Consider the following 13,619-nt stretch of genomic DNA (forward strand, 5'->3'; position numbering starts at 1 on the left):
GTGAGAATGAGAGCACGGAGAGTTGTTGGGTGACAATCATCCAGATATGAGATGATGGTGCCTTAGCCTGGGTAGTAAGAAGACACTGTATTTGAAGGGAGACATTATAATAGCCTTGTTGTCAGGTTGGTCACAAGGTGTGAGAGAAAGAGGAAGCATGGAAGTATTTGTTCTGAGCAACTTGGGAGAATGGTGTCACCATTCACTGAGGTGAGCATCATTCAGGAAAGAGCCATTGGGGGAGGGGAGGTGTTGAAAAGTTTGGTCTTGACTGGTTAAGAAGATGTGAGATATATATATGTAATGGAATATTACTCAGTCATAAAAAAGAATGAAATAATGCTATGTGCAACAACATGGATGGACCTAGAGATTGTCGTACTAAGTGAAGTAAGTCAGACAGAGAAAGACAAATATCACGTGATATCACTTATATGTGGAATCTAAAAAATAATACAAATGAATCTATATACAAAACAGAAACAGACTCACAGACATAGATAACAAACAAAGGTGGGGGGAGGGATAAATTAGGAGTATGGGATTAACAGATACAATTACTATACATAAAATAGATAAGCAACAAGGATTTACTATATAGCACAAGGAGCTACATTCAACATCTTACAATGGAAAATAATCTGAAAAAAACATATATATAACTGAATCACTTTGCTGTACACCTGAAACTAACACAATATTGTAAATCAACTATACTTCAATAAAAAATTTTGGTCTTGGACATGTCAATTTTGAAATACAAATTCGACATCCAAATTCAGCAGGCAGTAGCAATGAGATTTTATAGTGGAACATTAATAAAAGTAGTGACTACAGCAAGTATTTCCACAACAGGTTCGAGGGCCTGTGTGGGGACAGCAGCAGGATAAAATAGGAGCCACCTCGCAGGCAAGGAGAACCGAAGGTGAAATGGTGGCCAGCAGTTCAGAGGCCCTCGTGCACTGGTGTCGGGCACGGCGTTAGCCAGGCGACAGTGGCGGCATTTGGGCAGGTAAGGGAAGGGGATTTCTCAATTGGGTACAAATAACTCCAGTGTCACACTTGTTTTCACCCTGTCTATAGATTCTGAGATCGAGGGTGTGAGGCAAAAATAGATCACTTAATATTTCTAAGCCTCTTATTTTTATCTGTAAAGTAAGGAAGATAGACTAATAATACTAATAAGAAAGAATAATTATTGAATATTTTTCTATATGTCGGACCATGTACTAATTATTTTACAAGGACTGTCTCCTTTAAATGTCACAATAACCCAGAAGACAGATGTCATTTTACAGACAAGGAAACTGAGATTTAAAGAGTCAAGGAACTCTCCCAGGGTCACATAGCTTGTAAGCAGGTAACGGACAGAGACCAGGATTGAAATCCAGATAGTCTGACTCTAGAGCCTGCTGAACAGTTTGACATTCAGCTCTCATGCCCTCTTAACATAGGATAAAAATGCCACCTCACATAGGTGTTACATATGACAAAGCACCCCTGAGAAGCACCGGCATGTTTAATTCAGGGTGCCTAAGGTAGTAGTAGGTGGCCAGCCTCAAATGGTGTGGTGGGCTGAATGGTGCCCTTCTGTCCCCACTGCCTCCTCCCCATGACCATTAGGATGTCCATGTCCTAATCTCTGGAACCTATGGCTGCTACATTATATGGCTAAAGGGATTCTGCAGATGTGATTAGATTGGGGATCTTGAGATGGGGAGATTGTCCTGGATTATCCAAGTGGGCCTGAAGGCAACGTGAAGATGGAAGTAGAGGAAGATTGAGATTTAAAGATGCTATGCTGGGACTTCCCTGGCGAACCAATGGTTAAGACTTTGCCTTCCAATGCAGTGGGTGCATGTTCGATCCCTGCTTGGGGAGCTAAGATCCCACATGCCTTGTGGCCAAAAAACCAAAACATAAAACAGAAGCAATATTGTAATAAATTCAATAAAGACTTTAAAAATGGTCTACATCAAAAAAACTCTTTTTTAAAAAAATAAAGATGCTATGCTGCTGGCTTTGAAGATGAAGGAAAGGTCCATGAGCCAAGAAATGCAAGAAGGGACTTCCCTGATGGTCCAGTGGTAAAGAATCCACCTTCCAATGCAGGGGACGCACGTTTTATCCCTGGTCGGGGAACTAAGATCCCACATGCCACGGAGCAACTAAGCCTGCACGCCACAACTACTGAGCTCACGCGCTTCAACGAGGGAGCCCACGTGCCGCAAACTACAGGGCCCACGTGCCCTGGAGCCCACGCACCACAATTAGAGAAGAGAAAACCCCGTGCACCACAACTAGAGAGAAGCCCAAGTGCCGCAACGAAGAGACCACGCCACAAGGAAAGATCTCACATGCTTCAACAAAGATCCCATGTGCTGCAACTAAGACGCAATGCAGGGGCTTCCCTGGTGGCACAGTGGTTAAGAACCTGTCTGCCAATGCAGGGGACACGGGTTCGAGCCCTGGTCCGGGAAGATCCCACATGCCGCAGAGCAACTAAGCCCGTGTGCCACAACTACTTAGCCCACGTGCTGCAACTACTGAAGCCCGCGCGCCTAGAGCCCGTGCTCTGCAACAAGAGAAGCCACCGCAATGAGAAGCCCGAGCACAGCAATGAAGAGAAGATCCCACTTGCTGCAACTAGAGAAAGCCCACACGCAGCAACAAAGACCCAACGCAGCCAAAAATAAAAATAAATAAAAATTAAATAAATTTTTTAAAAAAACAATCAATTAAAAAAAAAGACCCAAATGCAGCCAAAAAAAAAAAAAAAAAAAAGGAATACAGCTCTAGGAGCTGGAAAAGGCAAGGAAACAGATTCTCCCCAAGAGCCTCCAGAAATGAACAGCCCTGCTGACACCTTGGCTTAGCTCACTGAAGCCAATTTTGGACCTCTGGACTCCAGAACTATGAGAGAATAAATCTGTGCTGTTTTTAAGCTGTCAAGTTGGTGGTAATTTGTTACAGCAGCCATAGGAAACTGATACAACAGGGCAGTGTGGCAGGCATGGCAGCTACTGGCGAGGGTGATGTAGAATTGGTGAGGTGGTGAAAGTCCCTGGATGTCTTCAAGGGTAGGACAGTCTGTGAGAAAATGCTAAGAAGTAGCCTCAAGCTTGGGATGGATGTAATTTCTAACCAGCTCGTAGAAGGCTGTGCTTCCAGAAAGGTCAGGAACTGGTTTCCCGCCATGAAAAGGTATGTTGAATCAAAGCAAGTTGTGCGCTGCCCAGACTTTCTTTAAGGTTAAGGACTGACACACCTGCACCAGGTGAGATTGGATCCCAGGCTTTGTGGGTGAGGAATGGCACCTTGGCTTAGCACCCAGGGCCGTGCCTTGTACGTAAAGGGGCTCCAGTAAAATTGTCCTTTGTTTTCTCCTGGACAGTGTGGCTCAAAAACAAGAAACACAGAGACATACAGATACGTTCTCTTTCTAGATTTCTAAACAAAGCCCCGGGGAAAAAATTTCTACCCAAACTTAAAGGATTAAAGAAAGTAATGACACATAGGGAGTGGTTCTGATTCTAAGGAAATTCATGCCGTTTTTCATGCATAGCCAGACTCACGTGCATTCTGCCCATAGAAGGAAAAAATGTCAGCATTAGCAAGAACAAGTTACCACTGTACCTGATTTATCGCTGGCTCTGGGGTAACTGCAAACATATCCCATAATAATTTCATTTTAATCAACCATTGTGTGACTAATTTAAATACCAATACACAACCTTTTTTTTGGAATTAAATTAAATTAATTAATTAAGTTATTTATTATTTTTGGCTATGTTGGGTCTTCGCTGCTGCGCGCGGGCTTTCTCTAGTTGTGGCGAGCAGGGGCTACTCTTCGTTGCAGTGCGCGGGCTTCTCATTGCGGTGGCTTCCCTTGTTGCGGAGCACGGGCTCTAGGCACGCCGGCTCTAGAGTGCAGGCTCAGTAGTTGTGGTGCGCGGGCTTAGTTACTCCGCGGCATGTGGGATCTTCCCAGACCAGGGATCAAATCCATGTACCCTGCATTGGCAGGCGGATTCTTAACCACTGCACCACCAGGGAAGTCCCTACACTACCATTTTTAACAGGACTATCTAAATTTCCTGAAGTTGTTCCCTGTAAAGTCTGCTTGCCAAACACTGGGAGTATTGCTGATTTGCTCCCAAGGAAAGCATCATTCACAGAATGGCACTGTATCATTTCAGAACTCCAAGGTTTTTAGAAAGCTTCAAGTACACTTGGTTTGAGTGACATTGAACTTAATGGGTTTTGGTACACAGTTATTAGAATTCACAAATTCAACCCCAGATACCTCATTTTTATTATTAATTTTTTCCTGATTATTAAAAACAGTGCATGTCATTGTAGAAAATTTAGGAATGCAGAAAAGTGTACAATAGGAAAATACAAATCAGCCATAACAGAACCACCTGGATACAGAACTATTAGCATCTTACTGAATTTTTTAATATATTTTATTTCAAGACAATTTTTAAATGTTTATATACTAATGTGTGTGTGTTTTCTTTTTACAATATTCAGAACATACTGAAAAACTACAACCTGAATTTTTATTGTATCACAAACATTCTCCCAGGTCATTAAATATTCTTGAAAAAAATCTGAGTTTACTGGTTGTATCACATGGATTTACCATACTCATTAATGATTTTACATTATTGGATTTTAGATTGTTTTTCCAAGATTCAATTATGAGTCTTGTACTTAAATATTTGTGACAACTTCTAATCATTTCACTAGCTAAATTCTTAGAATTACTGGGCTAGAGGATAGTAATTTTTAAAGGTCCTGATACAGAAAGGTAATAACAGTTTATATTTCCACCAAACTTATACCCATTCTGAGTATTATCTTGTTTACATTAAAAACTAAGACTCAAGAACAAACAGAAAGACTCCAACAGTCATAAACATGCACATGTCAGATCGTAAGTAAATCTACCTTTCCTGAACAGACAACTGAAATTTCCGCCTGAACAGACAACTGGAATTTCTAGCAGAGTTTCACATTTACAGGCAGTTTTTTAAAAGCAATGTTTTCCTTCTTACTTCTTTTCTGGTGTGTGTGTGTGTGTGTGTGTGTGTGTGTTTCCAATGAGTGTCTATAACTTTTATAATCAGGAAAACAAGTCCTAAGTTAAAAACCTGAGGATACTCAATAGTTGTACAAAGACTTGCTGAATTAGTACACCTATTTATATACATCTTTCAGTAATAGAACACAATCAGAATATTTGCTTTCCTTACATGTCAAATGGGATCCAGTGAAAGAAAGACTATTTTGTGTTTGTTATTTTTGTTTGTTTAGTTTACCAAAAAGATTTTTAACAGAAAGAAAACAATGCAACTGGAACAGTTAAAAGAGGCACTGCCTTAGATAGTGTTGCTTGAGTTTCTTTGCTCAGAATGGAAGGGAAAATGATCTTTTTCTATTAAAAATCCTAAAAGATTCCTTTGCCCCTCCACCTGCCCTTACCTCTTCTACCATCTCTTTTCTCCTCTACCCATCAGACTTTTGAAAGTTGTCTACATTTACCGGAAGGCTTCGCTTCCTCTGTCCCAATGGTTGGCTCTGTCCCAACCATTCCGCTAAAACATGATTTTCAAGAGCAATCAGTGACTTTCTATTGAGAAATCCATTGATTACATTTTGTCCTTATTTTAGTGGATCTTTCTGCTGAATGTATTGCTGGAGACTACTTCTTCCTCAAAATTCTCAACCCTTGGCTTTGGTGACACCATATTTTCCTGAGGCTTCTTAAGCCCTTCTAATCCTTTCTTCTTGGCCACCTTCCTAAGCTCCTCTTCCACTGCCCACTGCATAGGTCTCGATATTCTCTCATTTTCCCACTAGCTCTCTTCTCTTTTTGCTCTACGTGTCCTCCCTGGCAGACCTCACACACTCTTATAGTTGTAACAGATACCTGAATGCCAAGTCTCCCAAACCGATACCTCCCTAAAGCCTCAGACACACAAATCTGTCTGTTCAACTTATCCATTGAAATCTACCACCTCAGACACTGCCAGTGAATTGACTGAAATTGGTCTTTGACTGTGACTTTTCCTCCTTTGTTAATCGTATTGCTTTCTTTCACTTAACTTCATATTTCGATTTTCCCTTGCTCAATTTTTGATAATATGCCTGGGTGATTAGTTAGGATGATTTCTCAACATTATAAAATGCTGTGGAAAAATACACATATTTGGTGTATGTGGTTTCCCAGTTTTCAGCGATACAATAATCATTTTTCATTAGGAAGATATACTTTTTCAAAGACTTGTCCAAAACCGTATCAGGTTGCCTTTTGGTGCAATAAGCAGGAATTTATTAAAGTGAAATATAAAGGCATGCTTGTGCTCATGTGCCTCTGACCAACATATCTTATTCAGGTTGGGTGGAGATTGGCTGTGTTTTCTAACTCAAGGAATGGACTTCTTATGAAAGGTCATCTGTCTAATGCATCCAGCCTTGTCAACTAAAAGTGCTAGCCATCTTATTTCTGTCTGTTTGAAGCACTCCAGCATACATAGCTCTAAGAGCTGATAAGATATTCCATGCTGTAAGACTCCAGTAGGATAAAAACTTCCCTCTATTCAGAACTGCTTTAAAAATTCTGACCTGTGAGAAAAAGAAGAAAAAATCCTGGACAACAGTAAATTCAACATCATGTAAGGTCTGAATTTTAATAATTCACTTTAATTATTTGCATATATTTAGCACATCATTTGACGACTTTCACATGCCTGCTACAGAACGCAGCATCCTTTTGCCTTAAAGCCAAGATACATTTGGATGTCTATAGGCCTACTCTTCACTTTTAGGAGGAAAGAGATTCTTTAGAATCCACTCTATTCATGTGTGTGTAATAAACCATCTTTCCTAGTCTTCCTTTTATAGCCTATTAACATAAATGACCCCCACCCTTTATTACTATCCCCCTTCTAGGAGACATGTAGAGTTTCTCTCTTGAGTGAAGATCTCTACTCTAAGTTGGGAATTGACATTATTATGCATTTGGCAATGTTATTCATTCAGTCAGTCAATAAATTTTTTTGAACACTTGCTATGTTTCAGGCATTGTTCTGAGAACTTCAGATTTGGCCTTGAAACAAAGAGACAAGGTCTGTTCTCATAGACCTTAAATTTCTGGGGGGGGGAGTATGATTTCAGTCAATTAAAAAATTGAGTGAACAAGATAATTTCAGGTATTGCTATGAAGAATATATAGCCCAGTAATGTGCTAGAGAGTGCGGTGGCAGCGGGGGCTACTTCAGATTTGATGCCAAGGGAAGGCTCTCTGAGCAGGGGGCCTACAAAGGTAAGCCACCCCTCCCACTCCCAGCCTAGTCTGACAAGGAGGGATTGAGAAAAACTAGCTGAACTTCCCTATGAAATACACTAAAAACTTTCTCAGTGACAGTGGGGATGGGAAGTAATCTTAGGGAGATTCTTTGATGTGAACTGATATTTTTTCTTCTTTTCCCACTTCTCCTGACTGGAGCCAGGACAGATGTCAGAGTCCTGGATTTCAGGAAGCAGGCACAGTGTATCTGTTTCCTAAGGCTGCCATCATAAATTACGACAAGCTGGAACAACGGAAATTTATTCTCTCACAGTTCTGAAGGCTAGAAGTCCAAAATCAAGTTGTTAGCAGGGCCATGTTCCCTCCAAAGACTGTAGGGAAGGATTCTTCTTTGCTTCTTCATAGCTTTTGGTGGTTGCCAGCAATCCTTGGTGTTCCCCTTGGCTTGCGGCAGCATGACTTTAATCTCTGCCTCAGTTTTCACATAGCCTTCTCCCCTGTATCTCCTCTGTGTCTGTTTTTATTAAAAACTAAATATTTTTAATAAAAATTTCCCCTTTTTATAGATACCAGTCATTGGATTTAGGAGGACCTACCCTAACCCAATAGGGCCTCATCTTAAATTGATCACATCTGCAAAACCCTACTCCAAATAATGTCGTATTCACAGGTTCTGGGTAGACATGAATTGCGGAGGAGGGGAAAGTATTCAACCCACAGCAGAGAGTCAGCTGGAACTGTCATCAGTGGGAGGAAACATACCCCAGTAACTTGATGTCATCCAGGGACTAAAGAAGAAGGAAAACTGCGGGGACCGCCTGAGAGGCATGGTCTGTGGAGTCTTGGAACAATGTTATTTGGTATATAATTTTAACTTTGCTTCCAGTGTCATCAATCCCTTCTGTCATCCTCAAGAATTGAGTTAGGTGTGGCTGGGCCTTTGGGCCTCGGCGGGAGGGCGCCGGGGCTTCACCTCCAAGGCGGGTCCCCGGGTAGAGGCCGGAGCATCTAGGCGGGTGCTGAAGGGCGGCGGGAGGTAGAGCGGGCACCACACATGACCCACACCCTCCGCCTTATCCCCCCTCAGGGAAGTGGGCCAGATCCTGGAGCCGCTAGCGCTTGCGGACTTCGGCAGCGGAGAGGCCGTGGCACGGCCGGAGAAAGCCATCGCGTTCGCCTACAGGCTCTGCGCCGTGGCCACGGACCGGGTGGAGCCCGCGCAGTCAGTCCTGGAGGATGGATGTCTGTGCTTAAGATCAGACAATGTGGTAGAAGGCAACTGTGCCGAAGAACTGCTACAAAACTCCCGTCGAGATGTGGAGGAGTATTTTGTGGCCCCCCTAGGTAGTATCTCTTGGCCAAAGCTAGATGAAAAAGAGCCCCTCTCACACTGCTGAGTACCTATTCTGCGAAGGGGTGCCCTATGAACACGTGGAAGTGCAACGACTATTTTGTTATTATGAACACGAATGTTCCTTCCCGCCAGTCACCTGAAAAAAGTGATGGTTAGGGATCTTTTAGTAACTAACTCTTCTGAAGACAGAATTGGGAAAGATCTAGCCAAAACAAGGCAAAGAGTCCCTGATGCCAATGGAAGTAGAAGGTATTGCCAGTTTCCAAGAAAATGGATCAAGTGTTTACTCACAGGCTGTTCAGTATGGAAGGCTTTATCCCCTCCCCAAAAGACCGTCTACCAAACGGCACTTAAGTGAATTTTTCTACTTCTGTAACTGTTAGACATTGCATCTGATCACTATGTGACAGCCTGAGTTGTCCCTCTCAGTTGCTGTTTCCATCGACTTGAGCAGCCTTTTATCTTTACCGAACACACTAAATTTGTTCCTGGGTACCCACTGTATTCCAAGCAGAGGGCTGGCTTTCTGCTGAAGTTAAAGGAGTGAGGAGGCAGCTTTGGGAGGTGATGTATATGCTTACGGCCTTCATGGTTGTGATTTCATGTGTGCGTACTTAACCCCAAACTCACTGACTTGTATACATTAAATAAGTACAGCTATTTACAGGTCAACTATATTTCAATAAAATGGTTTTAAAAAAAAAGAATTGAGTTAAATTTGTTAAACCGCCAAAACCTCTTAGGAGTTGCTTCAGGAGATGGCTCAGAGTAGTTGAGTCCACGATTAAGCAAAGTGGGTGAGGAGATCACAGCAGCCCAGAGAGGCAATTGCCACACAGCGGGTTGATCAGCAGTCTCGACCTGAGATGACAGCAAAAACCAGGACTACCTGGGTGTCCTCAGAAATGTTTGGCGACAAAATCTTTAATGATGCAGGCTTCATTCACCCACCCAACAACATTCCTCAAATATCTGCCATATGCCAAGTACCTTGTTGGTGTTGGGAAAAATGCTCAGCAACAGGAAGCTGGTCCCTGCTCTTGAGAATTTCACTGTCATCAAGGAGGGTGAGAATTTGAAAGATGGTGTTATTTGGATACAAAGGAAAATGTGACCCCAGGAAGCTGAATTGAGGACATGACTTATGCTGATTATAAAGTGAGGGATAGCACAACAAGTGTTTGTTGATTGCCTCCCACGTGCCAGGCACTGTGCTGGGTACCAGCATCCAGAAGCAGCATCCTCCCTGCTCCCCCTCCTTTAGCTTTTCCTTCACTGTTCCATGGAATCTTTAGACACAACAAATCTATAAGACATTGATGTCCCTATGACCTTCCCCAAATAATTCCTTTTTGTGTGCTTCATTTGGAAATAGCCCTGTAACAGTATCAAATACCAAACACTTGATCACTCAGCATTCCAGCCTGAAAAACCCAAATCAATGTCCCTCTCCTTAATTTCTATTTAAACCCCACGGCACAGTGGGGTTTAAAGACACATGGCACAGTGTCCAGAGCAAAGTAGACATTCATTCACATTTACAACTACTCTGCACCAGGCACTGACCAAATGTTAGTTCCCTTTTCCTTCCTAAATAAATATCACAGGTTTGCTTGTTGGTCACAGCAATGAGTTTAGTATAAAACAAATAAAATTTTGATGAGTGATCTCACTATAATTTAGCCAAAGAAAGAATCTCTGTAGTTCAGAATTTCAGAAAAGTTATACCTTCTCAAGATCTTAAAAGAACCCATCTCTAGCTTTTCTTTAATGTTGAATTTCCCTCCAGGCATAGTTCCTGTTACGTAATCCTCTTGTCTTCTCTCCCTTCTTGCCTTCTCCTCTGATCCCCCATCCAAGATAGAGAGTCACTCACTATTAAGTTTGGTCAACTACAGGCAACTTGTAATACTTTTGTCTAAATAAAAGTTAGATGGGCAGTTTACATCTATCTTATAAGAGCTTCTAGAAATCAATGTCTAAGCCATCACTTGTGAACATACCTGATCTGACGTGGCTCACTTTTCTTTTACAATTATGGACACCATGACATTTTGGAGTGTGATGGAAGACCAGGGTTTCGGGGTCAGGTCTAGTTTTGAGTCCCTATTCTTCCATTTGCTGCCTGAGTGAACATAGGCAAGTTCCTTAATTTTTTTCAGCTGGAAATCATAGCTATATTTTTGGACTATAGTGAGAACTAGAAACAATCTATGAAAACTGTCTGGCAAATAATAGGCACTGAATTTGTGGAAGCTATTCCTATTATTCTAGTCATGTCCAGTAATCTACATAATCTCTTGGATCTATTTATGGTGGCTTCTGACATTTCTACTTTTGCTTTTTTTACATTGGTTATGAATGTACTTGTAAAAAATAAACCTGGTGTCTTCCAAATGCAAGGGGGGAAAACCCAATGAAGATTACATTACATAAAATTGAGTGTCCTGGAATTCAAGCTGTGAGATACTAAACAGATTACCTACCATGGACTGGTGGTGAGGTCATAGCTTAAAATAATTTGGCAGAGTTAAACCAGACTAGCACAGACTTCTGAATTGGCACATAGCACAAAAGGTAGCTCTCCTATGCCCAAATAGAGAGGTTGACTCATGCCGTCTGGGTGAAACATCTGAGGAACAAAGTGATATCATCCAAGGAGGGAGGCTGACTTCATTCTGCAAATGTTTCTCGTCTGTCTGGTTTTGGGCTTGGGACTTCTGGGGCTCCTATGTCTCATGATTTCCGTCGGTTGCTCTTAAACTCACCCCTCCTTGAGGGAGGTAACATCAGCTCCTGCCTATCTTTAAATTTCCTGTATGTTATAAATATTTTTCCATGTTTGGCACAGTATCTGGTTTCCACTCTGCTCATTCTGTTGAAACTGGTCTCCAAAGGGTTGCTAAAAATAGTCTAGTTGCCCCATCCAATGGATTCTTTTCAGTTTCCTTCCCACTGGAACTGTGCGCTGTGGTTGACATGTAGATCAACTCTTCTTCCTCGCCCCTTTCTTTGCTTCCTTATACTTGTCTCATGATTCTCTTGATTCTGAAGATCACTTCTTCCAAGGCTTCTTCACTTGTTTCTCTTCTACAGCTCACCCTTAGATGTTCTCCAGAGCTATCATTCCAGCCTCTTCTCTGACCACAGGCCCCCTTGGCAAGCTCATCTCCCCTCTTCCCTGATCTCAGTCACTGCTTCTGCAACAACCTTCTCCAGACCAAAACCTGGACAGGTCACTGCCGCAACTGAGAACCTTCCATTTTCACTGTCGCTTTCAGGATAGAGTCCACACACTCTGGGAAGACTGTTGCCTCCTTTATTACCTGGATTAGCAAATCTTCTGACCTTCATCGCCCACCACGGAGCTTCTCTGCCTCGGGTCATGCTGCTTCTCTGTTTCTCCACCTTCTGCCTCCAAAAATCTTATAGATCCTCTAAGATCCCATTCAAGTGCCACTTCTACAAAGTCTTCCTTAGCAGCTTCCTCCCTGCCACCCCGGTGGAATTAGTGGCTTCCTTACCACGTAACATTTTTTGCATACTACTAGTGGAGCTCTTACCACATTTTGTTACTGTCTGTTCCACACTTATTTGTCTGTTCCTGTAGATGGTGATTTCTTGAGAGCAGAGATATTACCTTCTTTGTTTTATTATTGTTCACACCACCCAGCACAGTGCCTTGCAGATAATTACATTCTCAAGAAATACTTCTCCGTTCGAACTGAATCCATTTTTCAAAAATCAGTCTTATAATCAGGTCAGTTGCTTTGCTACTTGCAACAGAAGAGAGAGAGAAACACAAACTCTGCCACGCACTCAATGTATGTTAGGCCATATTGGACTTTCTTGGCAAAACTCTTTTCCACCCTCTCCGTTTATAATTTAACTGTGGCCAAAAGAATGGTGTGAAAAAAAAAAAAAAAAAAAGAAAGGTGTGTTCCATGCTTTTTTATGCACAACCAACTCCCAGGTCAGCTAAATTCCAATGCAGAATCATCAGAAAGAACGAACATGTCTAATCTACTCTGTGTGAATAAAGGGCATCCTCCATTAAGATGCCCATTTCCTCCGTTAAATCTCATCCTAGGAGATTAAATAGGGCCTGGATATATGTTATAATAAATGCACATAAGCTCTAATTTTGTTCAGCAAAATAAACGGTTACTTAAGATTAAGACTGGATCAACTCAAATGTGTCATGTAGCCAATCCAGACAGAAATAAAGCTCATGATAATGGTTGTGAAGAGCACAGTTTTTCTACTTTCACCTGCTCCATTCAGTCAAGATCTAATTCAACAATGATCTCTGTATAGGAATATCTAATTAAGTTCTTTAGCTCAGGATTTCATAAAGGCAACAGAAAAAATCTGTGAATGACTGAATTTCTACTGCTTAATAAGGGTGCATACAATGTATATGTTTCTATAAAATAATGGATAACATGTATTAAGCAATAGCATGCATATGTAAAGCCCTGGCTGTATATCTTATATGGATTATCTCATTTCCTCACAGTAACCATATGAGGGGAACTGTTATTATCTCCATTTTAAAGATGAGGAAACTGAAGGTCAAATGGTCAAGTAACTTCCAAGTGTTACAGAGCTACTGCACAGTCAGCTGGGAGTCAAAGACTGAATCTGACTCCAGCGAATTTAGGGGATAGAAAGAGATTTTTAATGTCAGTTACTAGCACCTGTTTATGAAGGGAAGGATGATGACCCATAAGCCATGTGAACACGGAAACATGGTCAGTCAGGTCTTAATCTTTATGCACTTTCTTCCAGCCCAGGCTTTATCAGTTACAGGTTCAGAGGACTTTATTTCTTTTTGAAGTGGAAAAGGGAGTAGGAAAGGGAGAGATGCCAACAAGTTAAAGTATATGAATGTACATTTTCCTGCTCAAACCTAGCTTATAACTATGTGTGGATAAGTGGAGGCTG

The 13,619-nt window shown here is 41.7% G+C and overlaps 1 protein-coding gene across 1 annotated transcript; it reads left to right on the forward strand.

Moving 5' to 3' along the window:
* Positions 1 to 3,013: 3,013 nt before the first annotated feature.
* On the forward strand, positions 3,014 to 8,715 carry LOC133101730 (glutamyl-tRNA(Gln) amidotransferase subunit C, mitochondrial-like). Its single transcript, XM_061206675.1, has 3 exons — positions 3,014 to 3,046; positions 8,245 to 8,347; positions 8,411 to 8,715. Exons 1-3 carry the CDS (start codon positions 3,014 to 3,016, stop codon positions 8,713 to 8,715), a joined length of 441 nt encoding a protein of 146 aa, XP_061062658.1.
* Positions 8,716 to 13,619: the final 4,904 nt, after the last annotated feature.

This window comes from Eubalaena glacialis, chromosome 11 (assembly GCF_028564815.1).
Source record: "Eubalaena glacialis isolate mEubGla1 chromosome 11, mEubGla1.1.hap2.+ XY, whole genome shotgun sequence".
Lineage (NCBI taxonomy): Eukaryota > Metazoa > Chordata > Mammalia > Artiodactyla > Balaenidae > Eubalaena > Eubalaena glacialis.

Excerpts from the sequence above, each read along its gene's own strand:
- LOC133101730 (XM_061206675.1), top strand. The coding sequence starts at position 3,014 with ATGGCAGCTACTGGCGAGGGTGATGTAGAATTG. Across the intron at positions 3,047-8,244 it reads GCGAGGGTGATGTAGAATTG|GTGTGGCTGGGCCTTTGGGC; the intron begins GTGAGGTGGTGA and ends GAATTGAGTTAG. Across the intron at positions 8,348-8,410 it reads TAGGCGGGTGCTGAAGGGCG|TGGGCCAGATCCTGGAGCCG; the intron begins GCGGGAGGTAGA and ends CCCTCAGGGAAG.